Source organism: Tinamus guttatus, unplaced genomic scaffold, assembly GCF_059628265.1.
Source record: "Tinamus guttatus ecotype Peru unplaced genomic scaffold, ASM5962826v1 Tinamus_guttatus_pri_ptg000188l, whole genome shotgun sequence".
In the NCBI taxonomy this organism is placed as follows: Eukaryota; Metazoa; Chordata; class Aves; order Tinamiformes; family Tinamidae; genus Tinamus; species Tinamus guttatus.
In genome coordinates this window covers 787,153-814,570 of record NW_028288722.1, presented here as the reverse complement: position 1 = coordinate 814,570, position 27,418 = coordinate 787,153, and the positions used below count along the sequence as shown (strand labels likewise).

Here is a 27,418-nt window from a genome sequence, read left to right as displayed (position 1 = left end):
GATCAGATGACTGCCGCTTGCAGGGCGGCAGGTCCCGGCACGTCGCTGCTAAATGCTCGGCGCTGCTAAACGCGCGTCGCTGACGCTGTAGCTTGGGGTCTGGGGGGACACCAGTGATGGGGGTTTGGGCGACCGGGTGATCGGACGCTGCCAATCCATCTCTGGCCGCAGTTATCGCTAGCCTGGGGGTGGGATTAGCGATTTACAGCGCCGCCGTCTCCGCGGCGCGGCGTGAACGCAGGCAGCCGATGCTGCTAGCGCTCGCCCTGTCGTACACCGAGATCTAGGAACGAGAGGGACCGGGGGAGCCGGCTCTCCCTGAGACGAGGCCGGGATAACTCCTGTGGGGACACGGTGCGGAGTGAGGCCCTGCTGGGGACACCGGGAAGCGCCAGGTGCCCCAGCAAGGATCACGCTCGGCGTCTGTGGGACCCCGGCCAGCAGGAGAGCTGCTGCCGGCAGCGCGGGAGGGAGGCCTTGGAGCTCCTGCCGCTTCCCGCTCAGTCAAAGCACTTAACCTGGGAACCGATCCGAGCGTCTGCTCCTCCACCGGACTGGGTAGTGTCCAAAGCATCAGGACGTTCATGGAAGCGACTGGACGTCTCCCTGCCCTGTCTATCCCTGTGCAAGCAGATCACTGCGGGGATCAATGTGGTCTTCCTGGCACTGCAGGGGATTTAACCCCTGGAGAAAGAGGAGATCTTGGTTCCCATCTGTGCCACTGACTCCCTGGGTGGCCTCAGTCAGCTCCCTTTAGTTGGAAGGATAATCCTCAAGGATAATCCTGCTGCCTCTGAAGCAAGAGGAGCTGATGGGCCTGTAGTAGCCAAACCTGCAAGCCCAGGTGCCAGCAAAGGCAGCAGTGCAGATCTTGACCTAATTTGAGTGCCTGCACGTGACGTTCTTCCCCCAGCCTGTTCTGCTGTGCCTGGCAGCCTGCCGATGGCCGTGATGAGAGATCCACAGGGAGCCTTATCCTGCTCTGGGAGCACCCACATACGCGGACACGCTCCCGACTCGGACACCAGCAGCAGAACTACCTGCCTTGGCCCTGAGTGATCTCAAGGAAGAGGCAGGAAGGGCTCAGATGCTGCAGAGACCCAAAAAAAGCCACCAGATACAGCGCAGTGGGACAACATCTCCTCCCCCGTGCTTGGGAGGTGCAGTGGCACGTACGGGAGCGGGGCAAGGATGCATTTGTGTCTCCTCTGCTTTGAGGATACCACATCTTAATGAGGCTTGAAGAGAAACAGCATTTAATGACCACCCCCATGTAACACCCCCAGTGCCACATACCCTGCTTCAGCAGCAGGCTGGGGATCACGGATCGGGGCGGGGAAAAAGGAAAAGAGAGAGAGAGAGAGAGAGGGAGAGAAAGAGGGAGAGAAAGAGGGAAGAAAAATGAACTGCGAGGCGGGTTTGGGGCAGAACGTTTATTTCGGGGTCGGATAACCGTTTGGTGCTTGTGCTTCCCCACAGCTCGCGCTCCCCAGGCGCCTTCGGCCCCCTCCTTCCCCAGGGGCAGCGCCGCCATGGCGGACCTCCTCGCCTGCCCGCGCCGCCCCGCCCGCTGGCTGCCACAGAGCGGGGCCAGAGTGGCCGCCGCAGCGCTTCCGTTGGCGGCCATTTTGGGCTCTGGAAGCGAAGCCGCCTCCACGGGGCCTGGGAAGTGCCTCGCAGCGCCGGGCAGTGGGGGAATCGGGAGCGCTGCTGTTGCCTCTGCGGGCGCGGAGGCTGCTCCCGAGGAGAAGGGGGTTTGCCCTGTTCTCACGCCCTCGCCGCAGGTACGGTGCTGTTTGGGAAATGGCTATTATCCTCATATGCATGCCGCTAGTGCGGGGGAGGAGGGCTGCCCTCACTTAAGATGGCTGCGGGCGCTGGTGGGCGGTGTCTCCCCGCGGAGAACATGGCCGCCGAGGGCAGCGGCGCTCTGGCCGCGCCTCTCTGTGGGGGCGGCGCGCGGCGGACCCGCCCGCAGAGCAGCCCCTCGGCCCCGCGCACCCCCCAGCCCCCGTCTCCTTTTCCTGGGCTCCCCCCACACCCACGCGGGGTCCCCAGGTTCGTCCGGAGGGGGCAGCCGCTTTTCCAATCCCCTCCCTCATTCGCAGCCTCCCTTCCCGCTCCATCCCTACGGGATGCTGCTGCGGGCCGCATCAGAGCCCCCCCCACACACACACCTCGAACTTTGCCTGTTTTTATTTTAAATTTATTTTTTATACTGTTTATGCTTTGTTTTTAACCTCCTGCCCGTGAGAGGCCCCTCGGCCCGTGCTCTGGAGGCAGCTGTGCCGCTGAGTCGGGACAAGAGCCCCGGAGCGGTTTGGAGCCGCAAAGCGCCGCCCGCCCGAGGCCTGGCCGGTCCCTTCCCGCTCCGTCCCTTCCCGCTCCGTCCCCCGAGCGCTGGGGCCGCTGCGCTTCCCTGCGGCCGCTCAGATCTCCCCTTCGCACTTACCAATCCCAGTAAAGCAGCAGATCCCGGGAAGCAGCAGGGTTGCCCTCCTCCTCCTTCCCACCCCTTAAGGGGCGGCGATAGCGGCGGGGAGGAAGAAAAGGATGCCACGGAAGCTGTTGTTGCCTTATAAATCTGCGTTCCCCCCTTTCGGAGCTCCAAGGGCTTCGCATGACTCCTTGGCAATGAACGCGGCCAGAAGCGGCTACCGGGTCTTCTCGGCGAACTCCACGGCGGCCTGCACGGAGCTGGCCCGGCGGATCACGGAGTAAGTTCCTGCTCTTCCAACTTTCCCCCTCCCCGAGCCGCCCTCTTTGTCAGGAGGCCGGTTCAGAGCTGCCTCCGAAGGGGCTTCGCGTCTTCCCGTCTCCCAGCCGTGGCCGTGCTGCAAACCCCTTCGCCGAGGAGGCCTCAAACCCGCCGTGCTGAGCAGCTCTGTCCTTCCTTCCTTCTCCATGTGGCTGATCCCTCTGGATAACTCGCTAGGATTTGGTGGTGAAAATCTGGTTGTTCTCCCTTTCTTGTGCCTTTCACACTGATTTCAGTGCTAGAAAGGCTGGAATGCAGCTGGTGGCTGCTGGTGCTTGCAAGGGAGAAGGAGAAACTTGGCTAAGTGAGTACCAGGGAGCGTGTCCTTGGTTTGGGAGATGCTCAGAACTTTCCCCGCCGCTTTTCGTGGCGGGGGATTTGCAACGTGATTTGCTCAAGAGCTTCCCTGTATGCTCAGAGCTGGTGCCATGGCAGCACTTGCGCTAACCAAAGCTCGTTGCCGGATTGTCTCTGGGATCTGGTGGAATAGGTGGGCAGTCTATGCTTAAAAAAGCTTAATTTGGGGACAAAACCGTGTCCCTTGTGTCAGCCCACCCGTCTGGGCCGAGCGTGACCTTGGCCTGGCAGGGATGGAGACGTTGGCTCCCATTAAACGACACGTGGGACAGTTGGCTGCAAAACTCCTGCATTTCAGAGCACAGAGCAGCAAAGCTGAGTTTGCCCCATCCCGATGCTGCCCTGGGGCTTCCCTTATGCTGCCTCTTGGCTGCTCCCTATATTAGGGGTCCTCAGTGCTTTTTCTTCGTGCCACCGCAAGTAGCATCCTTGGTGCCACGTAGAGGCAGCTGTCCGCCCGTGTTCACCTCCGAGGGAATGTTTGAGTTGGAAACGAGTAAACTGGGCCTGAAAATAGGGGTGTTGGCGTTCCTACACTGCAGGGATGTTTTGGTAGTTGCCGGGCCACCTTAACCAGCGGCCTCTTGAGTCCTTAGCACAGCTAATGGTCCGCGGGGTAGGAGCACGCAGGCGAGAGATGGGGAAGGGGGTCTGTGCCTCTGACAGGGGAAGGGGCTGGTTTGTGGGGTGGTTTTTCTCGCCTAGGCTTCCCCCCCTGTCATTTTGCCTCCTCTGATGCAGTTCTGGAGTTTTGCTGCAGTAGATGGAGGTGTCTTCGCAAAGGCCTGGCCTGCGGCGTCGACACGGAGCGTAGCTGAGTTCCGAGTCCTCGGGACGGAAGGGATAAGCAGCCCTCCCTTATCCTCTGCCTTTTGTCCCAGAAATAATCCATCATCTTTTAAAGCCACAGTGAGGAACAGCATGGAGCAGGCACGTGGCTGGCTGGGTGACATGCTGTGTCCATGCTCCGGCTTCTCCCTTGAGCGGTGGTAGGTGCGAGGTTGTAAAAACGTTTGGAATTTCTTCTTGGAATTTCTTCTCGGAATTTTCTCTTGGCTTCTGGGAGCCACCAGTATCCCCAGAGCTGATGAAGGACCCTGACCCGCTCTGGGGTGTTCAACGATGCTCTGAGAAGCGGCAGCAGAATCGTGGCTGTGAGCTCCTGGCCTGCCCCTCACAAGATAAACTTGGAAAGCTTTAGATTTAGTCTTGGCTTTGGCTGTAGCATCAATAAAGTTGGGTGCTTGCGTGATCATTTTGGCACAATAATGTGATTTATATCTGCTGCTTCAACTGGAGCTTAAATATCTGGAGCTTCCCTATCTGTAAATGGGAATAGTGACCGCTCAGGAATGGAAAGGCGCAGAGCATTTCCATGGGAGCGGGGTGCAGGATCTGGAACCGTTAATACGGATTTTCCCAAAGTAGAAAGTCCTGAAAACCCAGTGGCATTTTCAGCTGTTTCTTGTGCTGCGGTTTTGCACTGACTTCCCCGCAGAGCTCAGGCTCCTTCGGCTGCTTTTTAACAAATCCCTTGTTTTTTTCAGGTTGCAAAAGATGTGGGACTGCAGGCTTTCCCCGTGCCGCATCCCAGCACGTACTTTGCTGGGAAGGCCAGTTGCACCTTAAAGTAGAGTTGGAGCAGTCTTATGAGGGTGAGTGTCATCTAATATTGTGCGGTTTTTTTAAAGTTTTTTTATGATCTTTAGCCCAAGCAGTAAAAGAACTTTAAAACAACACGCAATATTAGGAGCAGGGCCCCCTTTGATGCTGCTCTGCCTGCAGGTCTGATGGAGCTGGTTGTCACGCCGGGGTAAGGGGAGCTGCAGGTGGGTTATTTTAGTGGCAGTGGCGCAAAGGGGTGCGGGACGGCGTGAGCAAGGTCTGAAGAGCTAAGCAAGCCCTAGGAATAGCCCTCGGATCTGCTGGGATATTCAGTACATAACCAGATGGGCTAAAAGAACCCTCTGGAGGTTCCCTTCTTGAGTTAAAATCGATACTTGAGTTCTGCTGATTTATCCTCTTCAAAAAAATAAAATGAAACAAAAATCCTGAGGCTGGGGAGGAGCAAATTAAACAGCTTTCAGAAGTCTGTTCTGTGTCAGTCTCCTAGCCTTGTTTAGTGCAAGACTTCCAGATCTGCTGTTGATTCAGGCGCTGAGCATGGCATGCTGGCACACTTCCCATCGGGACAATTTGTTCTTCTGCAGGCTCCTCTGCTTAGAGGATGAGTGACTAAATGGTTGCTCTAACTTTTCTTTTGGGTTTTCAGAGCTTTTGTTTATGTTGGCTTTTGCCCGGGTGGGGACGTAATGCTGGCTTATGAGAACCCAGTATGTTGAATATCCTGAACAATAAAGATGCTTAGTTTGAGGAGCACTGAAAAATAAACAAACCCTTATGTTCGCTTGTATCTTGTAAATTGATTGGGATTTTTTTTTAAAGTCTTTCCTGGATGGAAGGAAAACCTCTGCTGTAACGGGGACGCTTGGAACCTGGTTACAAGCTGCTTTTGCAAAGGTCGGGCATCCTTGTTGGGCGATGCGGAGCACAGGAGAGGATGGAGCAGGGAAATGGGATTGGGAATCGCATCACGGCAGCCTGGTGTTCCTGTTCTCCTGCCTGCAAATCGTCTCCTGCCTCCAGGAAGGAGCCTCGTGCTCCAGAAGGACAGCAGGGAGCACGGAACACGGGCAGACACGCCGGACTGAAACTGCATCGTTCAAGTCACGCTGGGGAGAGGGACTGGGGCAAAGGGAGCTAAAAATATCAGAGCACTGTTGGACCAGAGCACCCTGCCTGCCAAAAGCCTCCTCTCCGTTCCCTTTCCGTTTCCCTTTCTTTTCCCTTCTTTTTCCAACCAGGAGGTCGGGAGCGATGCCGCGCCGTGCCCGCGGGCTGCGGGCTTCACTTAAGGATTTGCTGGAACGGGAGCGAAGCAGCCCGGCGCGCGGGGAGCCCAGGCTGGAGGTGAAGGCAAAATCAAGTCATGTCACAGCCGAGCTGAGGGCGAAGGACTTGCTGGTGGCAGTGAACGTGCTTTAACAGCGTGAAGTACTGCAGGCTCCTGCAGCCGCTTGAGTTTGGGCTCAGCTAAACAAAATCCCTGTCAAGTGGCTGTGCTTTGCCTCGGGAGCATGGTGGGGTGTGTTTTTGACAGTCTCCAGAGGAGCATTTTTAAGCCAGCTCTGATATAACCTCCTGCCTCTGCTAAAATAGCTGCAGCCTCCCTCTTCCTCGCTCCTTAAACTCTAGGTGGCTCCTGGGCTGGTGGCGTTTAGGCGGTGAATTTAAGACGGATCTGTTAAGCTGCGCTCATCCTCCTGGCACGCGCTGACACTGCGGCAGGCTGGATCATTCCTTCCAGGCGGTGTTTGCAGGGACGGATACTCCAGATCGATAGGAGTTTTTCCCTAGTCATTGCTTTGTGTAAAACCGTGCACGGATTTCTCTCCCGGAGGCTGTTAACCCCTGGTGGAGGCTGCTCGGTGCCCAGAGGAGAGCGGGGGACAAAGCTTGTCCTTTCAGCACCCCTGAGCAGGTAGAGTGGAACCAGGCGCTGAGGTGACATTGAAAACCTTCTAAAAGGTGGGAGACAGGTGCAGTAACAGCCCCTGGGTCCCCGCTGCATCCTGCTGTGGTCGATGGGACGAAGCTTTTGGGGTGGATCCCGGTTCGGAAGACGGGTGCCTTGAGAAACAAAAACAAGCCCAGGCTGCATTTTTGCCTCCTTTGCTTGGAGAAAGGAGCTTCCAGATGTGAACTTGTGCTCCCGTGTCCCCGCAGGGTCGGGCAACAAGTGGGATTTTGTAAATAGTGCAAAATCGGCCTCACCATTCCCCATCTTAAGTGTTTCTGTATCCACAGAAGCCCCGCGGTACTCGGGTAATCCACCACGTAACAGGGCTTTTGTCAGTGAAGCTTCCTTTGCTCAGAGACATAATTTACCTGCAATACCCAAAACACCCTTTTTTTGCCAGAGGAACTCTTGTCTCTGCTGGGTTCGGGGTCTGCATTACCTGTACCTGCAGCCTGGGTTGTTCTAGCGTTGACCTGCCCACGTCTGCAGCAGCAATTCCCAGCGCTCCCGTTGATGCTGCTCTGCTCTCACCCTGGAAGCCAAATGCAAACATCATCTTTGCTGTCAGTTTAATTCCTCTCTGCCTAAATCAGCATTAGGAGCTTTTGCCAGAGGAGAGTGTGGAGCTAAAAGACCTGGGGATGGAGGGAAACAAAGGAGAGGCAACGGGAAGCAGGGATTTATCTCTGTGCTGGGGTACAAGTGGTTTCTTGGAGCCTGGCTGCGGCTATTTGACTTCTGTGCAAATCCCCTTTTTGACACAAATCCCGTGCAACTGAGGACTTTGCAACAGGAGTTGCACACGCAGCCCCCCTCCTTTAAGAGCCGTGAGTAAACTGAGGTCTCACGAGAAGCCCTCAAAGGCTGAAGTCTTGGTTGACTCGCAGCCCTCCGAAGTGGGGCTGGGGGCAGATGTGCCCCTTGGGGACCCGTGTGTGCCTTAGTGAGGCTGCCTGCTGCCCCGAGCCTGCACAACAGCCACAGGCACTTCTATCTCATACCCTTCCCTCTGCTGCCTCTCTTCCTACTTGCAGTCAACAGCGGGTGCAGACATGGGATTTATTGCCCGACCAGAGCAATCTGCAATGCATTTCTCTGCGTTGTCAGCTTCTTGCTGCCTCTTCTGCCGTTATCTGTGTCCATGCTGATCCGCTTAGTGTCCCCCTTTCCATCAGGGAGCGAATTTGCCCTTTCCGCACTGTTGTTCCCGTAGCAGAGGACCCGACGCGCTGCTGCACCGCACGGACAGCGGTGCATCGGGCTCTCCTCCGCGCTGGCGCAGGGCAGGTCCTCGCTGGGTGTCTGAACCTCCCCGCTGTTCCTTTTCCACCACGTGGTGCTGAACGTGCCGCTTCCCGAGGGCCACTTGGATGAGAGGCATCCGCATGGGCTGGTTTTGAGGCTTTCCCTCCCGCCTTGGCTGCTTTTCTGCCCTGTGGTCCAGGACTGCTAAGGGCAGCCGGACGCTCCTTCGTGGGATCTTCTCCCCAGCAGGAAGAGCAGCTCATGTGAAGCCAGAAGGTTTGTTCCTGCAAAGCGAGCCCAGGACGCGCCGTGCCGTCGTGGGAGAGCAACTCTGAGTCATTGACCATTTCTTCCCCCTTGCTGTTTTCATGCAGCGTGTCTGTGATCCTCAAGCTTTAAGATCTTAACGTGGCTGGACCGGTGAGAGATGCCCAAGGAACGGTTTGGTGGCCCACGGGCCTGCACGCTGCCTGGCCAATGCTGCAGCGGGTGGCCAAGCTAGCCAGGTTGCTACTCCGTGCAAGCCACAGTGTGGCCTGCCCCGCTGCAGTCCCCCTGCTGCCACCGCAGCTCGTTTTGGTTCATAGCCTTGCTCATTGGTTCCCAAGTTTGTTCCCAAGCTCTGGAGAGGAGCTGGAGCAGCTCAGGTCCTGGCACGCTGTGCTTGCAGGCAGGACAGCACCGAGAGCACGCGCGTGTGCGCCAAGTAAGTGCTTAGTGGCAGATAAGCAAATATATCATCGCATTAGTGTGTTCCTTGTCGCAGTGACTCCAGGCACGTTTTCCAGTCCAGCTCCTCGACGGCTGAGTCCAAAAATTGGGGCCAGCAGCCTGCCAGCGTGGAGCTCTCCTGCTCGTTGCTCCTGGAAAAGCAAATCTCAGCCACGGCTCAGGTATGAGGCTGGGTCTGTGGCTCAGCACAGGGAAAGATCCTGCCTGCTCGTGCCTGGGGAAAGCTCCCCACAGACTTCCGTGCTTGCAGGAGTTGGGAAAAGGACCCGCACTCTGCCCTGGTGACCAGAAAACAGGCTCAGGGGACGGGGCCCCAACCTGCCGCCGGGTGCGTGGCCAACTGTGTAGAATGGCAAAGCCTGAATGAATTTGGGTTCTGCGGAGCTGCCTGCCTGCACCTACAGCACAGCGACTGCTCTTATTTAATGTTCTCCTTCAAAGGATGCGATGAGGAGGGCTCCCAAAGGGCCTGGCCTTCAAAATCCAAGCCACCCGTTGCTGAAGGGTAGAGGAGCCGTGTCCGAGTCTCTGGTCCCCTCAGAAAATGCCTGTGGGCTGTGTCTGAGCTACCAGCAGCAGGGTACTTTTAGACAGCAAAAACACACCAAGATAAATATACATGCAGCTGCTGTTCCCACACCGTGGGTTTTAACCGTGAGATTTTGAGGGTAAACTTGACTTTAAGACAGTTTCGTGGCCGTGTTGCCTTTACTAAGATGTTTGGCCAGAAGGTTTTCCTGCTGCTCGTGAAGATGCCCAAGTTGCTGCCTGTTTCTGTGAAGCTCCGGCAGACGCGTCCGCAGTCGGCAAAGGCAGAAGGTGATTTGGGCTGACACGAGCTGTGGCACCTCCCCTGGGCGTCAGATCACTCCTCTTTCCGCACCCTGTCCCTGAAGTCCCCAGATGCCAGGAGGGGACTTGCCCCGTGCTCCGGCCAGCCGAATTGCAGCAACTTGTCCCGCAGGTCTCACGGATGCGGCGTCTCGCGGCCGAGGCTGCTAGTTAAAGCAGGTTTGCCTCTAAATGCTGATTAAGGGATTTGTTGTATTACTCGGCAGAATGGTTAAGTACAGAAGTGTCACCTGCGGGAGTAGTCTGCCTTGTGGAGCCTTTTGAAATGCTTTTCAGAATGAATCCTCGTTACATAATGCAGAACTGGAAAAGAAAAGCAAAAAGGGAGGGGGCCGGAGTCTTTCAGATGAATGGTCTAGGCCTGATGTTTGGGAAGAGGAGGGACCAACGTGAAAAATCAGAAAAAATGAGGTTAAACTCTTCAATCAGCTGAGTTACCTCAGGAGGAAGGTTTTAAAGGAGGGAGAGTAAAACAAGTGAATCAGATGCCATTAATCAAGTCTCAATAGCTCGTTAATGTTTAGTTCCACACTGCAACAGCTCTACCCGAGGTATTTTAGTCTTGATTTTGCAGCAAAGCTCCTTGGATCAGCTATGCTGGCTCCGGCGCACAGGGACGGATCCGCTGGATCCTGCTCCCGCTTCGGGCCTAACCTTAGCTAGGAAGGATGTGTTTTGCTGTAACTCCAGAGAGGTGGGTTTAGATAAATCATAAAACACTGCCTGTTCTTAGTTCATCTGCTGCGTGCCCTAGGAGCACTTACCAGCCCCAAATAACGGAGTGGGGAATGACGGGAGCATCTGGGAAGGGTTTTGATGATTCCTGTGACCTCCTTGGTTGTTTGGGAAGGCTTAGAATGTACTCAAATGCCTTTGACTTCTAAACTGTTGTTGTTTGCCTGCTATAGCTGAAGTTTTGAGGTGTTTTCCTAAGAAAATCAGCTTGATGTGCTGGATTGTGCTGCCTGTCTCATGAAGCACAGGTTCCCATGCTGCTCTTGTCCAGACAGGGAGAAGTAAGAGCCCTTGGGATAACTTAATTCTCCCCTTCTTGCAGGATTTGTCCCGATCCAAGGGCCTGGTGGTTGGTTACAAGGGATAAACGCAGGTTAATGCTTCTTAGGGATGGAAAAGCAGGCAGGAGCAGGTTACATGGTGGGTGACCAGGTAGCCGTGCAGGAAGCACAAATGTAGGGACTGGCTAGAGAGCACACGAGCAAACAGCCGCTCTCTGTCCAGCCAAAGTGACCCAGGGGACCTCGGAGAAAAAGGGTCACTGTGGAAGGAGGGGACTTGGAGCTTGGCTGCTCCGTTACTGCGCTTGGCGCTCCGTTATTTTGCCCATCCACAGGAACCAGTCCAATCTCCGCTTTGGATTCAGAGCTTCTCACCTTGATTTTTACCTTCATTTTCTCCAGGCGTCTTGGTGTCGAGTTGGGGAAATCTGTGGTGTACCAGGAGACCAATGGAGGTAAGACAAATCCTTGCTCCTTGCAGACCTCTCCAACGTAATGTTGTAAATACAAACCTGTCTAATGGGTGTGATGAGCCAGCAGGAACAAAAGGGGATTTTTATGCTTTCAGCCATCGTGTTGCTGCTGCTTCTGGCCGTGCTAAGCTGCTGCATCCGACCTTGGACGCGCAATTAGATGCGTTCCTCGTTTTCCCTGTTATCTTGTTTGCATGCCTCTCACTCAACTCTCCTCTAAAACAGACTCCCTCTTTGAATAGTAGCTGCTACAAAATCCTAAATGCTGTCGTGCTGAGCAAAACACTTCCAGGTTTTAAAGCAGCTGCCTCCTTTCTAAATGTTTGCCCAGCGACCTGGGCATTACCCCCTTCTCCCAGACCTCCCCTCGCCACAGGCAATCGCACAGCTTCCCTAGCAAGGCATCTGTCTTTTATTGCTTTAAAGAGCGCAGATCCCAGGATGTATTGATGATATAAACCCCCCCAAAGTGCCTCTTGGAGGTTCATCTTGTCTCTTTAAGCATAGCAGGTGTCTGTTTTCACATGTCTGTGCTGGGCTAAATGCAAGGTTATTGGCCAACAGAGTTCAGGGGCTAAATGTCACTGACTGCTTTGAGATCTCTCTATTACCCTATTTGCAGAAGAGATTAAAAGCAGAAGCAGCTGCTACAGGTTAAAGTAAACATTGGAAACAGGAGCCTTTTGATCATTGAGGGGGATATGCTGGAGTGGTTATTTCCCCCCTGAGATCCTGTTGCCCCCAAATATGCATTGCTGCCCATATGAGAGCCTTGAGTAGGCCTCATCTCCAATCTTTAAGTACTGCCACATGAGATACTGAGTGCTTTATATAGCAACAAGACTCCAGGTCGTGCATGTGGCTTTTCTCTTCCTCCCGCTGGGCTTGCATGGGCTCTGGGGAGTACTCCTGCAGTGCTGGGCTCATCATGAGGTTTTTTGGTACCGCTGTTGCCATTAGAGGCAGAGCGGGCCATGCGATACGTAAGCTGCCCTGGGAGCTTATGGCTATGATTGGGTTGGGTGCTGCGTTCACACGAGACTTGTGCCCTTTGGGGCTGGTTTTAAGTCAGGTCACCTGCTTCAAGGTCTGAAGTCCTTCTTCATCACTGCACAGCAAATCAGTCTCTTTTCAGCAGAGTCCTTTGAGGTTACTGCCCAGACAATTCTGGAGAAGGACCTGGGCGTCGTGGTGGGCGACAAGGTGACCACGAGGCAGCAGTTGCCCTCGTGGCCAAGAAGGCCAATGGGATCCTGGGCTGCATTAAGAAGAGCGTCTCCAGCAGGTCGAGGGAGGGGATCCTGCCCCTCTGCTCAGCCCTGGTGAGGCCACATCTGGAGTATTGTGTCCAGTTCTGGGCTCCACAGGACAAGAGGGATGTGGAGCTGCTGGAGAGAGGCCAGCGCAGGGCTACAAGGATGATCAGGGGCCTGGAACATCTGCCCTATGAGGAGAGGCTGAGGGAGCTGGGCCTGTTCAGCCTGGAGAAGAGAAGGATGAGAGGGGACCTGAGCAGTGTCTAGAAGTACCTCAAGGGAGGGAGTGAGGAGGATGGGGCGGCCTCTTTTCACTGGTGGCCACTGACAGAACTAGAGGAAATGGCCCCAAATTGAAGCATCCAAAGTTCCACAGGAACTTAAGGAAAAATTTCTTGCCAGTGAGGGTGTCAGAGCACTGGAACAGGCTGCCCAGGGAGGTTGTGGAGTCTCCTTCTCTGGAGATCTTCCAAACCCGCTTGGACGCAGTCCTGTGCCACGTGCTCTAGGTGACCCTGCGTGTGCAGGGGGGTTGGACTAGATGATCTCTAGAGGTCCCTTCCAACCTTGAGCATTCTGTGATTCTATGACAATTTAACTTGGAATTCAGTAGCCTAGTAGGTATTTTTCTCCTTCAGTTTACACCTACCCATGCCGTATGACTGCATGGGAAACGAGGGGCTAGAAAGGCACCCAGAGCTGCTCTGCACTTTTAAGAGGCAGTGCGAAGCACGTTCATTAGAGACTTAAATTTCCATCCCAGATGAGTAGTGAAATGTCTTGACCATGGCAAGTTGAGGAGTTACCTGTTTGAACCCTGTGTTGCTGATACTGTGTTGGACTCTCCAGCGTGTGAGGTGACCAAGGTGTGCACACAGGTGACGGAGGCAGGGCACAAAGGGGCTGGTGTCCCCTCTGGGTGAGTCCTAGACACTGTTGTGCTTCGGGTTGCTCGCTGGTGGATATGGTATCAGCAGCCTGCAGCACCCAGCACGTGGTATGGACTTCCCCTTAGAAAGTGAATAGTCTTCTGCACGTAAGATAACAGCTGCTCAGCCCCATTCTGCTTTGTAAATATAACTAATTTATATGTAATGCCAGCTCTTCACTTCCCCGGAGCTGCCTTTTGGAAAATCTGCTAGCTTTGGTGTGCAGTGGGTGTTTGTGCATACAGGGTCAAGGACAAGTCTTGCAGGTTTTTTCCCGACCGGTGGGCAAAATTGCTGCTAAATTATGGCTTAAATCACCTTAAACCTGACATTTGGGAGTAAACCCAACTGTTCTCTATCATTTTCAGAAACAAGAGTTGAAATAAAAGAATCAGTCCGAGGACAGGATATTTTCATTATACAGACGATCCCCAGGTGAGTGACCCATGGTTTAATCGTATAGCTGTGATATGCTTTGAATTTCTTGTTCAGCAGGTTGTCCCAATAGGTTTGTTTGCTCTTTGTTTGCTCTTTCCATAGTTGTCAATGCTTCGACTTACTTTCTAGATGCAGCGTAGTGTTAAGCTGTTAACATTCCCAGAGGATTGATTGTACCACAGCAAGCTGAGAAGCTGCCCATCGAACAGCTTCAGAGTGTCCCTTCAGACAAGAACAAGTCTGACCAATGGCTCTAAGTGAAAAGTCCCCGCTCGGTGCGTCGTCCCCGCTCGGTGCATCGGTGGCCTTGCAGGTTCAGTTGCACTTCCATCTCACGATGGGTAATTTCCTCTGCTTCCCAATTCCCAAGCAGTAGAGCCAGCAGCTATTGCCTTCCTGCAAGGTTGGGTTACCCTCCACTGCAGGGATGTGAAGCTGAACTTGCGAGGAAGCCCTTAGCTTCCTTCTCCTACTCCTATAATTCTCAAGAACGTGATTCTTTCTTGTTTCTTGTGTGTGCCTGCTGGTTTTTAGTTTCAGTTGGTTTTAGTTTCACATTTAGCCTCCAAATAGGAGGGAAGAAAAGTGCTGCTAATAACTAGGCTAGGAGAGCTAAAAAGGCACCTGCTAACCCCCGGGAACTTCGCTTGTGCCTGGCTGAGGAGGAGTTTAAAGGGATTGTGCTAGATTTGGAGAGCTAAATTTGGTGCATGGAGTGGTGTTGTTTTTTCCCTTGAGTTATGGCCAAGTGGTCCATGCCAGTTAGTGGGAAGTGCAGAGGAAGCCCATTTATAAAAGGAGGTGCAAGTAGCGACGATGCCGTTCTCAAAGATGAGGGGTTGATGGGGTCCAGTTTCCTGGATTAGCTTAAAAAAAGCTATTTATGCCTTTTAGCATAATTCTGCTCAAATTGTGGAGGTCCCTAGAACTAGTTAATACATATCAGAGCTCAAGCAGGTAGGCAAATATGCTGGAAAAAGGAATTTTCCTAGCTTGCCTAAAAAATACAGCCGAATGAGAATTCAAGTTCAGTTGCTCTTGATAATGCTTGGCCTATTGATAAAGAAATCAATAAGAGCAGCTTCCTCCCTTCTAGAGTTCCTCTTGAAGGCTGGGACGTTTTCCTGGAAATCATCTCTCTCCAGGGAGATGCTGCAGGTTTTGCTTCCCACAGGAAGCTAGGAAATCTCTGCAAGATGAAAACCCTCTATTGCAGGTTTGTGTTTCAGGTGAGTGGTGCCATCCTGCTGTCCCATGCAAAAGAGTCCTCTGAAATAGCTTGTAACTGAGAGCATAAATATGCAACAGATATTTCAGAGAGAGAGAACTCCATGTATTAGGAACCAGCAACAGTTTTGGAAGGGGAGAACCTCCATTGCTCTCAGCTTTTTAATTCCCTTGGTTTTCCACAATCTGAACCAAATGTTGCCAAGAAATGTGTCTTTCAGGAAAAAAAATGTATAAGGGATCAAGACCCTCTGAGCAGCTACTGTTGTGCTGTGTAATCCCATATCCTCCAGCTGCAGCTGTGCCTTGCTGCACTGCTTAGAGAAAACAGGTTCAAGGACATCTCCCTTTTTTGCACTGGGTTTCAAGAACCTTGCAGGTGTTGCACAGACTCCAGTATAATGAACCAAAGAGCCTTTATAGAGCATCAGATGCAACTTATATACCAGAATATATACCGTATGTATACTGTCCCAGATGCAATATCTTGTTTGCCTAAAAGCATGCAGAGCAGTTACTAAATGAACCAATAGTCTAAAGGATTACGTCAACATTATCCAGTCACATCTCCGTCACACACCAGCCCTTGGTTGCAGTTCCCTTCTTTTTCTTGCTTTGTTCCTTATCTGTTGATAAGACATTCTGCACTGCTGTCCTTGTGTTAATTATCTACTAACGAGGCATCCCGTACTACTATCCTTGAAGCGGGCCTCATGCAGGAGTGTAAAAAGAGGAGCTGTTTTGGATCATGTTTGTCAAACCAGGGTCCTATGAAAATACAATTTTTGTGCTCAGTAGCACTTGAAAAAGCAAGTAGAATATTGAGACTCGTTAGGAAGGCAATAGAGAATGAAATAACCTTGTTATGCTGCAGTGCAAATGCACAGTTCTGCATCCCAAATGCACAGGGAGGGAGCGCAAAGACCTAGTCAGGTACTGCAAGTCCAAAGGGTGCATAGCAAAACTAAACCAGGCAAATATCATCCTGAACTGCTAATGTGTAGAATGGCATATGTATGGATAGTTTAGTACTGTTTAGCTTAGGAAAGAGAGGCTGGGAGATATTACACTAGAGGTTTTCCAAATCCTGAGTGTCCTAGGTGCAGGGTCAGGCTGAACTCAACCCTTTTTATGTTCCTGCATGTGTTAAACACATGACTCAGTGTTAATGTAGTCAGTGGACTATTCTGCAAAGCAGAAAAACAGAGGACTGGATGGTTTAAGTGAGAAGTAAAGAAATTAAAGGAAGTTAAAGAAAAGACTTTTGGTGCCACATGGGTTGGTACTTGTACCGTGGCTTTGCCAAGCCAGTTGCTCTGCCACGAGGATGCTGATCTGCAGGGATGGCTTGGACAAAGGTAGGGAGCAGGGAGAGCTCCAGCCTGAGAGAGAAGGGTTGTAAAGCGGGGACACGGGATACTGAGGTGGCTCTACATACCGTGGCCATGAGCTGAGGGTGCCCTGGGCAGTGTTGAGCCCTCCAGAAGCAACACGTGCTCCATGCTGCAAGAACAGAGCCGGAACAAGCAGCGTGAGACGGGCACGCTGTCCTGGGCACCCGCCTTGGGAGATGCTGTGGCTGGGCGTCCCTCCCGGCCGTTATTGTCCCCACTCAGTCCCTGCTCCGAGCCTGGCCCTGGATTCAGGTCAGTGGCCCTGGCAGAGGCATGAGGAGCCGCTCAGCGCGGCCAGGAGGGGCAGATCTGCTCAGCTCATCCCTGCCGGCACATCCAGCCCTGCGGAGCGCCCGCGCCAGCTGCCCTGCAGGAGTCAAACCCCTTCTCCCAGGAGCAGTTCTATTCTGCAGCCTTTTTCCCGCAGAGTCTTTTTAAAGAAATTTGAGATGCAGCGACATAAAATACTGAATTTCTGGGGTGACCTCTAAATGGGTTTAAAATTGGCTGCTTTGTTTCCATACAATACTGCGACTAGCATCTTTTTCTCTTCTCCCGGCCGCGCTGGCACGGCTAAAACAGCCAGGGGAAGAAACAGGGCTTTGTTCGCCCGTTGTCCTGTGTGGCAGGGGGTTGTGTTTTATGTAATTCTTGGCCGGGCGTTTCGAGCACTAACAAAGCTCCCTGTGTGCAAACGGCATTGTGCGCGGGGCCGAGGGAGCCAGCGGGCGGACGGAGAGGCTCGGAGCGCTCCCGACCCGCTGCGGTTTCCCAAGGAAGGGGGAGTGCTGGGGGAATGGGAGCAGGCCGAGTCTGTCACGTGTCAGACCCAAGGGCTTGGGAAGCGCCGGCTCTGCCTCCCGGGGAGAGGCAGCCCAGGTGGGTCCAGGGTGCCACCTTGGGGGCTTCCCAGCAGCTCTGCAGAGCTTTGGGCTGCTCCGTGTGCTCCTCTGCATGGAAAGCCAAGCAGGGATGTCTTTATTCCGGAGCCTTGCACGTCCCGCTGGCCTCTCCGCAGGTTCTTCAGGTTCAAGTGGTCTTGGTGCAGATCTGTGTGCGACTCAGGGCTCCCTCAATGCTGGCTTTAAGGATCTAAAAGTTCAGCCTTTTGCCTCCCTTCCTAATAGAAATCCCAATGCAGATTAATGCTCTTCTAGTGAGGCACACCGGTCGTCATAGCGTAAACCAGCTGAAGATGGAGCTTATTGCCCGACTTCATCACTGTGATCTCTGTATTGTGTTCTGTCTGTGCTGCTTTTCCCTTCCTTTCCCCTCTCTCCCTTCCAAGAAAAGTCGTTTGGGACTTTGTGTGTTCTTGTTCCGTCCATCTCTGGATTAAATAGGGAGCAGGAAGATGTCAACTTCCACCAAAATGAAGTGCCTCTGTTTGTACAGCTCCAGAATACAGTGTTTCTTAAACAAGGAAAAGTGATATGCCTTAAGCTGTTAAAAATATTGTAGTAAATCTAATGTTAAAAAATGCCCTTTTTGTGTGTGTGAGTGGTGAGGGAGGGAAATAATCACAGAATAAAAAAATCAAAGTTTGCCACAGCTCTTGGGTGCTAGGATCACAACCTGTGCTTATAATAGTTGATCATAATGTGTTGTGGCCTATGGAAGGAGCTGGTGAGAATGGTATATATGGTGAATGGGGAGTGTATGTGTGTGCACACCCGGTGAATGGGTGTAGTTTGAAACAGCAGCACGTTGAAAAACTCCTGCTCGTCCTTAAAATATTCTTCAAATCTTCTAGAGATGTGAACACTGCGGTCATGGAGCTGCTGATTATGGCTTATGCCCTGAAGACCTCCTGCGCCAGGAACATCATTGGGGTCATCCCTTACTTCCCCTACAGCAAGCAGAGCAAGATGAGGAAGAGGGGCTCGATCGTCTGCAAGCTGCTGGCTTCCATGCTAGCCAAGGCAGGTGAGCACCACGCAGGGAGCCTGGGGGCAGGCCTGCTTTCTGTAGGGCCTCTGCTGCCAGGTGTCCCCAAAGGTGACTCTCCTTTGAGTCTTCTCTTAGATCTGGAGATTTCCAGGCAAGCATCCAAGTGACTTTGGGGGAAGTAATTGTCTTCAGCTACTCTTTATTTCTTTGTAGCTCTCACCTGATGATGTGGCCTAGAAGTGTCACATTGGTCTAGCAAGCAACTTTTATTTCATGTCTGTTTTTCCTTATCTCTTTGATACTTTTTACTTTTCTGGTCTACATGGCTTCTATATGGTGTAGTAGTCTGACTACTAGATAAAATAGTCTGCAAAATCAAAATGTTCAAGGAACTCCAGCGGTGTGATAGGCTGCTTACGGAATTGTTATGTTTGTTTTGCTTAGGTTTAACGCACATTATCACTATGGACCTTCATCAAAAGGAAATCCAAGGCTTCTTCAGCTTTCCAGTAGACAACCTGAGAGCCTCCCCTTTCCTTCTGCAATATATACAGGAAGAAGTGAGGTTACTCTAGTTCTGTATGCATCAGTTTGTCCTAATGTACACCTGACGTAATGAGGTGCTGGTTTTGGCCCTGTGCTTAAGCAGAAATTGCACTGTCAGGCTGGATCAGTTGTTCAGTCCATGGATCCCTTCTTCCAGGGCATCTACAGGGTGTTTCTCAAGGAAGAGGGAAAATGTTTTACCCAAATACCTTACATTGTGTGATGCCATGCTTGGGTAGAAGCTGCGTTCTTGCTCATGAGCAGATGAACTTGAGCCCTTAACCGAAACTTGCTCCCTGCAGTGCCAGTGCCATTTGAGGTGCTATTTATGCTTCTGCCTCTAATCACCTTTTAAGTCCTGTTAAATTGTCTCCCCTCGCCCTTCATTATGTAGTGGGTATCTGACTGACCTGAATAATTGACAGAGACTTTGTCTTTATTGAATCCAGATTCCAGACTACAGAAATGCAGTTATTGTAGCCAAATCTCCCGATGCAGCAAAAAGGTAAATAGATTCTTTTACTAGCTGGTTAACTATAATCTTGCTTGATGGGGTAAATGTCAGCAAAAATGTGGAGGGTGCCAGATGGATGAGGAATCAGGTCTGTAAGTCCTTTGTGGCTGGCAAGTGGGATGGCATCCCTAGTCTTGCAGGTGGACAACTGAATTTGGCAGTCCCAGCCCTGTGGGAGTAAACGCTGCAGTTCCTGCTGCTGCACATCTGGCTGGCTCAGTGGAGCATCAGGGTCTGACTTGCTGCACAAGCAGCACCTGAGCGTGTCAGAAAACATTTAGCATGGGGAAAAACACCAGGAGAGCCTTGCAGAGGAGCCACGGGGTAGAGTTGGCATATTGGGAGGAATAAAAAGCCCTTTTTGGTGAGCGTCTCGCTCAAGGGGACCCCTTTTACAGCCACAGAGGTGCAGTCTGTGCTTGCCCTGTTGGTTTTGGGAGAGGTCTGCTCTGCCAGATTGCAAGAACCTTCCTGACATGCTGTGGTTGTCCTGCAGGGCTCAGTCTTACGCCGAGAGATTGCGCCTGGGCCTAGCAGTGATACACGGGGAGGCCCAGTGTACGGAGCAGGACATGGATGATGGTCGTCACTCGCCCCCCATGGTCAAAAATGCAACTGTGCATCCTGGCCTGGAGCTGCCACGTAAGATTAAGTTTCTCTGCTTGTCTTTGGGCTACAAGGTGAAGTTTGATGGAAATTTGCCTTTGGTTTAGCTATATCATTACAAGCAACCTGGGAGCAGTTAGACCAGTGCAGCTTTTCTCTTGGGCAAAGCTGAAGTTAGCGAGTTGTAGGGGAAGGTACAAGGAGTGGTTGTTATTTAACTCTTTTTGCCAACGCGGAGAATCAGGGTTGTCCCCTCTGCTGTGCCCGCTCAGCAGTGTCAGCCTGTGCCTTAAAGTGCTCCATGGCAAAGCTCATGGAACAGGAAAGAGTGCAACGATTGAGGGAACCACCGCTGCAGCAGGGTGGACCTGGCCTTCGTTTTCCCCTTGTAGCAGTAGCAGTTGTTGCTATTTGAAGTCTCCTTCATCTTGGGAGCTCGGTGGTAATGTTGCGACGTCGGCTTTGACACGATGTGGGGTTTGTGGCTAGTGTGAACAGGGTCTCTGGGAGTAATGCTGTGCTTCTCCCTGCTCTTGCAATCGGTAGATAAACTGCTTTTTGGGGATGCAGAGCAAAACAAAACAGAGGAAACCTGTACAGCACAGTCAAAACCAAGCCCTGCCTTGGGAAAGACTTAGCTTTCTAGGTAGATGGTGATAGAACAAAATGGATTCTGGGAGCAGTGAGCATGACTGAGCCCCGTGGAAAACACAGCGTGTTGCAGCACGTGGTGAGGAGCGATCTGCCGCCGTGCAGCTACCCTCGGTTTTACTGGTTGCGACTAGAGCTACCTATTAGCAGCGTCTTGTGTTTCAGAGTTCAGCAGGAGCATCCTGGGCAAGTTGTGGTGAGGAAGGCAAGTGAGATTGCAGCCAACGTTGCCCAAGTCATTGCACACTGCAATGAACTCACTTGAACAGTGCTTACACAGCTGGTTAAATTCCTCTGGTGCCTTGGGGGGCAGGTGGGGCTTGGCAGGGAAGTTTGGAGCTTGCTGCTATTGCCCATGTTCTCACAAGGGATTTGCTTCCTGCACTTCCAGCAAAAAAGGAATTTGCCTGGTTACTCTTGTCCTTTTTCTTCTTGTAAGAGACATTCTGCCCTCCAAAATATGCGATTTAACTAGTATTAGGGCGCTGATGCCACTGTCTTTATTTCCAGGCATGTCACTTGAAGGAAGCTCAAATGTGGGAGCCTGTGTTGCTGGAGAGCCCCATAAGTGGAAGCTCATATGGGATTTCGCCCCTTCCAACTGAGTTATGATTTCGTCAGAAAGACGTTTTCAGTCCTCAGTTATCCAGGCACGAATTAGTTCACTGTGTGTCACCACTCTCTTTATCTCCTGCAGAAACCCAACAGTCGACCTAGCGTTTTTGCGTGCCTGTGGCTCCGGTGTGAAGCAGCCCAACTGCTGCCTGGTCGCTGCCTGCCAGGGAGGGGATGCAGGGTGGATTGTGGGGTGAGCTGGCCCAGAACTCTCCACAGAAACTTGTTTTTCTCTCCCGCTTTCTAACCTTTGGAGGCAGCTTGTTTTGAGTCAGCACTGGGCTCTAAAAATACCACTAGGCTTATGGATGGCAGGGCTGCGAATCCCGTACTTTTCCTTCCCGTTATTCCTCCCTTTCTGTCCAATTCAATCGTTTGACAAGCGGAGCTGCTTCCCTACCCCAAATATTGCTTCAGATGAAACCCTCAATCGACTCTTCCTGCCTGTGCCCCAGCAGCAGCACTCCCCAATTTCTCAGGTTTGATGGCAGAGGGATCGGTGCGGAGCATCCCTCCTGGCTGAGGAGCTGCCGTTTTGGGGTCTCTGGTGGTGGCACTAGGGTTGGAAGGACAAGCCAGGGAGCGGAGCAGAGTCTGCAGGGATGGCTTCTGCTTCATGCAATTCCTCAGGAGCTTCCTGGTGAGTCGGCTGGGCGCCCGTGTCCTGGCATGCACCTTTCCTCCCTGTTCTACCTGGGATCACGTGCCTGTAATTACTGAGCGTTGCGTAGCGTGTCGGCTGGGATTTTGTCCAGGTAATGCAGCCGGGGCAATGTTCTGATCTGGGGGGCTTAAAACTAAAAAGGCCACAGGTGCTTCTGTTTGCTCTGAAAGTGCTGTACTGAAAGGGCAGCAATCGGAGCCTTTGCAACAGGATTCCCTCCAGGGAAAGAAGCAAAGAAGCAAAAAATCGGAATAACTGTAGGTCTGTTTCAAGTTCCCTGCCCTGCTCTCCCCTCTGCGTTTAGACTGGGAATTACAGATTTTATCTGTGCTGCTTGATCTATCTCTTGGCATAAAAGTTAGGCCTTGAGCGCTCTGTTGCTCATGGAGTCTGTTGCAAGTGCAAGTGATTTTGAGGCACATGGTACCTCTCAGCTCCGAAGTTAAGCCATTCCTTAATCCATTTGGCCCACTTAGTTAAACCACAGGTTGAAGTGCGTGGGGCTGCTCTTGCTTCATGCCAGGGATCTTCGGACCTTCAGCACGTGGCGCCGGGGTGTGTGTTGCTTGCAGCAGAGTGAAAGCACAGGTTGGGGTGGTGGTGTGTTATTTATGGTGTTTCTTTTTCTTCACGGCATTCTTAGTCTCATTTTATAAAAATGGTACTTGTTCTTTTTGAACATTTCTTCATTTTTCTTTCTTTTTTAAGCTACAAATACCATCCGCATCTTTTCTGACTCTCCAGAAAATACTCTTACATAATCCAAGGGCTCATCCAAGGCAGAAATTCAGCTGTGGCTTTCTTCTGCTGTTGTCTTCTTGTCAAGAAATAGAGGGTTTGTGTCTGGGAGAAAAATGTTATTTTTTTATTTGGAATCATTTTTTCAAGGCACCTTCTCCCAGCAGTCCTGACTTGCACGTATCAAGATGACCAAAGATCCTGCAGAACGAGAATGAGGCCTCGGGAGCGCTTGCACAAGCTCTCGTCGTGTTGGAGCCATCAAAGCTCTCTTGCATTTTGATGTGGTTTTGGGAAGATTCTTTTGCCTTGCAGTTCATGTGTGGTGGGTTATTTTTTTTTCCTTTATTTTTTCCTTTTCTTTACGGAGCAAATTGAACAAGAAAAAGGGAGCCCATCTCTTTAGGATATGGGTCGGGCGATGTGTTGCCTACCCTGCTTTAAAGATAAAGCAGCCTTGAAATACGACTCTTAAGCAGACAAAAGATGCAAAGCACAAAGCAGAGGCAAAGCACTGCTCGTGCTGGTAGCTGGGGTGGTAGCCTTTGAGTACAGTGAGGATTGTGTCCATGTCTCTTACGGAATATAAGGATACCTGTGCAGTGAAAATTCCTGTGTTTGCCAGTGAAATCGTGCTGAATTTCATCTCATTAAGATCTGTTCACCATCGCTATGGTTTTAATCACAGAGCCTAGCTCCAAGGAACGTTAATGTCTGTCGAAACAGAAATATGGAATGCCTTTCGTGGGTTTTTGGTAGGCTTAAGGAAAACTGGTCTGCGGAGCATGTCTTGGATGTGAAGACCAGCCTCAAATGTGGATCTTTGGATCTGTGGTCCTTGTAATCGCTCTCATCATGTCCCTCAGTGTGACTCACCCTCCTGTGCTTGGGCTACAGGCAGGTCCAGCCACGGATGAGTTGTGGGAATAGCCCTGGATCCTGCTGTGCAGGATGGGGAGTTTCATGCAGGGCTCTCGTGACCCAGGAGGACTGAAGTCAATGTCCAGACAGGCTTTTTGCTGGGCGATGGCATCTAATTTCATGCTGCTTCAGTATTATGTGGAAATAGGTTATTTTAAAGGAGGAGGAAAAAAAAAAAAGCTTCGTAATATGTCCAAAATTCCTCAGCATTTGGAAGTTCTTGTATCCAGGATCATGGCAGGCTCTGAATTTAGGAGGAGAAGGGGTACAAAGTGCCCCACGAGGACATTTTGTTAACGCTCCCTTCAGACAGCATTGAAGTGCAGGGGTGCAGGTGCAGGGCAAAGTGTTGCAAAACATTAGATGTTTCCCTTCACTGCAGTGATTATCTCAGCCCAGACTATCAGCTGGTGAAATACATCTGCCCCCACTATCTCCTTGCCACACGGAGAGTTTTTGTACCGTGTTTGCTTTATAAACTCGTGCAATCTGGCAATTGAGAGGCTTGGCTTGTTGGCAGCAAGCCCCACCTGCTTGCCCAGACTGATGGCTGTTGGTTGGAGCTGAATCTGCATCTCAGGGCATCCTAGCTTGTCTATTTTTTTTTCTTTTTTAATCATAGAATCATGTCACACGTGTAGTTTTTGCACGTGTCAGTTCAAAAGCAGAGTTACCCAGCACAGGTCACCTGTGTGCGCTTCGGCTTCTAGGCGCTGCTCGTGTTGAGCTTGTAGCCCTGGGTTTGAACGGGATTTTGTCCTGCGCCTTGATTAATGCAGTTCAAAAGTTGCTTCTGCAACTCCCTCAAGTGATACTTGTCTGTGCAGGCAGCCTAAGGGCCTTGCACACTCTGAGGGATCCTTGCAAATTCTGCGATACGAGAGATAACCAACTGGAGTCCAAGTCTGAAATCAGTCCCGTGGCTTAGGGAGGCCACAGGATGGAAACCTGCCCTGTGGAGAGCTCAAACCCTTCGAGGGGTGTTGCAGGGAGCAGCCTGTTTGCTGCTCCCACTCGCAGGACGCCCTTTTCTCAAGTCCTGTTTCGGATATGACCGCAGAGGCAGAGAGCTGTTTCACTTAGTCCTGCACCCTCCTTGCTTGGGGGGCTCTTGGGTCTGCTGGTGTGGAGGAAACAGAGTGCTTTGTTTTTAAGTTGCAGGACTCATTTGGAAAGGAAAATGATGGTTAAAACAGGATTGGAGCTCTCGAGTGCATCTCGAGCCTGGTCCGTGCATGGCTGCAGGGCTCGGGTAGGCCAGGCCTGGCCTCTCGTGCTGACTGACCTGTTTTTCCTTCTTTAGTGATGATGGCCAAGGAGAAACCGCCGATAACTGTGGTGGGAGATGTCGGAGGAAGAATTGCCATCATTGTGGTACGAGTGCAATGGAGAGGAGGGGCTGGGGTGGCTTTTCTCAGCAGCTTCCTTCATAACTGCTCTATTCCAGAGGGCAGGAAGCACTGCTGGGGTGGGGTGGGAACATGGGGCTCCACTTTTACTGGGGACTTTGGCTGAATATTTCAACCTCCCGTTGATGCTTCACGGTTTGTCCCTGTAAATCCCCAAATCTCCTTGCCCCTTGAATCCAGAGCAGCAAATCGAGGAAATGCAGAGACATCCCCTGACTTGTAGAAATCTTGCTGAGGTTCTCATCCTTGGGCTCGCCTCAGTGCAAGCCATCGATATACAGCTATTAGCCCCAAGGGAAAAAAAAAAAAAAAAAAAAAGCCTTGCTGAAGATGAGCTCTATTTGCCTGTACTGGGGCTAAGTAATTTCCAAGACCAAATATCTTTGTATTGTGCACTCGGGGGAGGTTGTAGATAAGTGAAGAGGCACTCGCAGTCTTGGTTTGTGTGTGTGGCTGCCTCTTGCAGCCCAGCAGGAGCTGGGGTAGCCCGAGGGCTTCTGTCACGCGCACGGCCACCGCTGCAGCCCCTGGCAATACCTCCCACCCCGCAGGCGTGGCTCAGGCCTCATTCCCAGGCCGGGAATACCTCATTCCCAGGCCAGATGCTATTCCTGTCTCTTCCCAGGATGACATCATCGATGACGTGGAGAGCTTCGTAGCTGCTGCAGAGATCCTGAAGGAGAGAGGAGCCTACAAGATATTTGTGATGGCCACTCACGGGCTCCTGTCGGCCGACGCGCCGCGGCTCATCGAGGAGTCCTCCATCGATGAGGTGTGCCAGGAGGAAGGGCTGGCGGGGGGCTTGGGGCCTGGCTGCTTGCCCGGAGCCTGAGGTCCTTCCCTGCTTTCCCTCCTCTGTCTGAAATGACTGGCTTCATCCGACACTTTTAGGTAGCCGGTTCCTCATAAAACCAGGGTGTGATTAATGCTTGTGCAGATCAGATGGGCTCCCCTCTGTTTTCTCCCTAACGCACCCACGTGGGTCGTGCCTGCCTGGACATGTCCCTTTGCACAGCCGAGCGCCTGTCACTGCTTTCTCACCAAACAGGCCTTCTCTCTGCCTCCCTCCTGCAGCTCCTGATGGACTCAAGCAGTGTTAGAACAGGATTGCAAACCTTGCCCTTAGTACCAAAACCTGTCAGATCCTGTGATCTAAACAGACCCATTGGCCACATGGAGGTGGCTCTTGCAGGGTGCGGGTTATGTCGGTCCCTTGGACACATTGACAGCCCCTGGGGAGACCTGTTGTGTTTAATCTTTCTTGTAACATGCAAGGATTTCTTGCCCTCATCTTGGAATGTGAAATGCCAAACACACCTGATCTGTGGTTTTAATCTCGGGTTGCTGTTAAATGAGGATGAAGCCATGAGCAACACAACTAATGTTCTCCTCTCTGGTAATCTGCAGGTGGTAGTAACCAACACGGTCCCTCATGAGGTACAGAAGCTGCAGTGCCCCAAGATAAAGACTGTGGATATCAGTTTGATCCTCTCTGAAGCCATCCGACGAATCCACAACGGGGAGTCCATGGCCTATCTCTTCCGCAACATCACTGTTGATGACTAGGTCGGGCAATGCCCCTGTCCAGGCTCCCGTGAGAGAAGGAGATGTGCATGAAAAGGCAACACCGTAAATTATAGACGTAACACAACTGTTTATTCTTGTAGGGAGGGTGAAGGTTTTCAGGGACTTGAGCCATGAGATGCAACAGAAAAAAAAAGTCAACTCAACCAGCACTTTATAGGTGAACAGAAGTGGCCACTGGCTGTGGGGAGGATTATAGGCGTATACTTTAATTGAAAGAGAAATAAGAAGGCTTTAAATGTTTAAATTCCTTTATTTTTTGTAGTGTTGTCTCTTGCTCTCTTTAAAAAAAAAAAAAAAAGAGAAAAAGGAAAACTACTGTCAGCTTCTGGGAGACCGGGAATGTTCATTTGCTGCATGTGAACCGCAGGAGGAAACAGCCTTTGGGTTTCTGTTTCTGCCTGTGACCTGCCTGAGCAACCGCAGAAGAAATGGCTTCCTTTCTGCTGCTGTTGGCAGAGCAGAGCCGTGCCAGTTTGGAGGCCTCGACCCCCTTGTGCAGCACAGCGAGCGCTTTCTTCGGAGGCAGGGTAGCAGAACGTGCAGAAAGGGCAGCTCGGGGCAGCCGTGCGAAGGGCTGCTCGCGGCCTCGTGTCTAGGGCTTGGGGCACGTTCACGGGCAGCTCTCAGCAGGGCAGGAGGTGGTGCTTCACGTGCTGCCCTTTGCGCTTGGTGAGCCTGGGAGCGTTACTGTGCCATGGTGGGAAGTCGCACGAGGATCTAGGTCCTCCCTTGAACGCTTCTCTGCACAGCAAAGCCAGGCAGGGTTGGAACAATATCCCCCTCTGGCACAACTGTGCTTTCCAAGACACTAACACTGAACCTGCAATAAAAAGCAAAGGATTTTTCATTTTTGGTGCTCCCTGTGACCCCTTTTGAGCCGTTGCTGTGGTGGTACCGTGCGGCTGTTGCTGTAAATAGGCTCACGTGGCAGCTTTGTGGCCCTCTTCTGCAGGGCGGCAGGACTCGCTGCTTGCTCTTTTCTCAAGTGACATTAATCCTTGGCTGGAGGGGACCCTGCAG

The 27,418-nt window shown here is 52.0% G+C and overlaps 1 protein-coding gene across 2 annotated transcripts; it reads left to right on the top strand.

Annotated features, from left to right (window-relative positions):
* Positions 1-2,496: 2,496 nt before the first annotated feature.
* PRPSAP1 (phosphoribosyl pyrophosphate synthetase associated protein 1) lies at positions 2,497-26,670 on the top strand. 2 transcript variants are annotated; one of them, XM_088523412.1, is made up of 11 exons: positions 2,635-2,717; positions 4,663-4,770; positions 10,943-10,995; positions 13,567-13,633; positions 18,011-18,183; positions 18,592-18,707; positions 19,143-19,198; positions 19,704-19,849; positions 24,706-24,776; positions 25,437-25,583; positions 26,219-26,670. In XM_088523412.1, exons 5-11 carry the CDS (start codon positions 18,030-18,032, stop codon positions 26,375-26,377), a joined length of 849 nt encoding a protein of 282 aa, XP_088379538.1. In that variant the 5' UTR covers positions 2,635-2,717; positions 4,663-4,770; positions 10,943-10,995; positions 13,567-13,633; positions 18,011-18,029; the 3' UTR covers positions 26,378-26,670. The 2 variants fall into 2 exon arrangements, with proteins under 2 accessions (XP_010216341.1, XP_088379538.1); XM_010218039.2 differs by lacking the exon at positions 4,663-4,770 and having other exon boundaries at positions 2,497-2,717.
* The last annotated feature ends 748 nt before the right edge of the window (positions 26,671-27,418 follow it).

What these genes read in the sequence shown, in the direction of transcription:
- PRPSAP1 (XM_010218039.2), top strand. Translation starts at nt 2,554, where the DNA reads ATGCCACGGAAGCTGTTGTTGCCTTATAAATCTGCGTTCCCCCCTTTC. An exon ending in ATTATACAGACGATCCCCAG is followed by an intron (nt 13,634 to 18,010) that starts GTGAGTGACCCA and finishes CAAATCTTCTAG; the next exon opens with AGATGTGAACACTGCGGTCA. An exon ending in TCTCCCGATGCAGCAAAAAG is followed by an intron (nt 19,199 to 19,703) that starts GTAAATAGATTC and finishes GTTGTCCTGCAG; the next exon opens with GGCTCAGTCTTACGCCGAGA.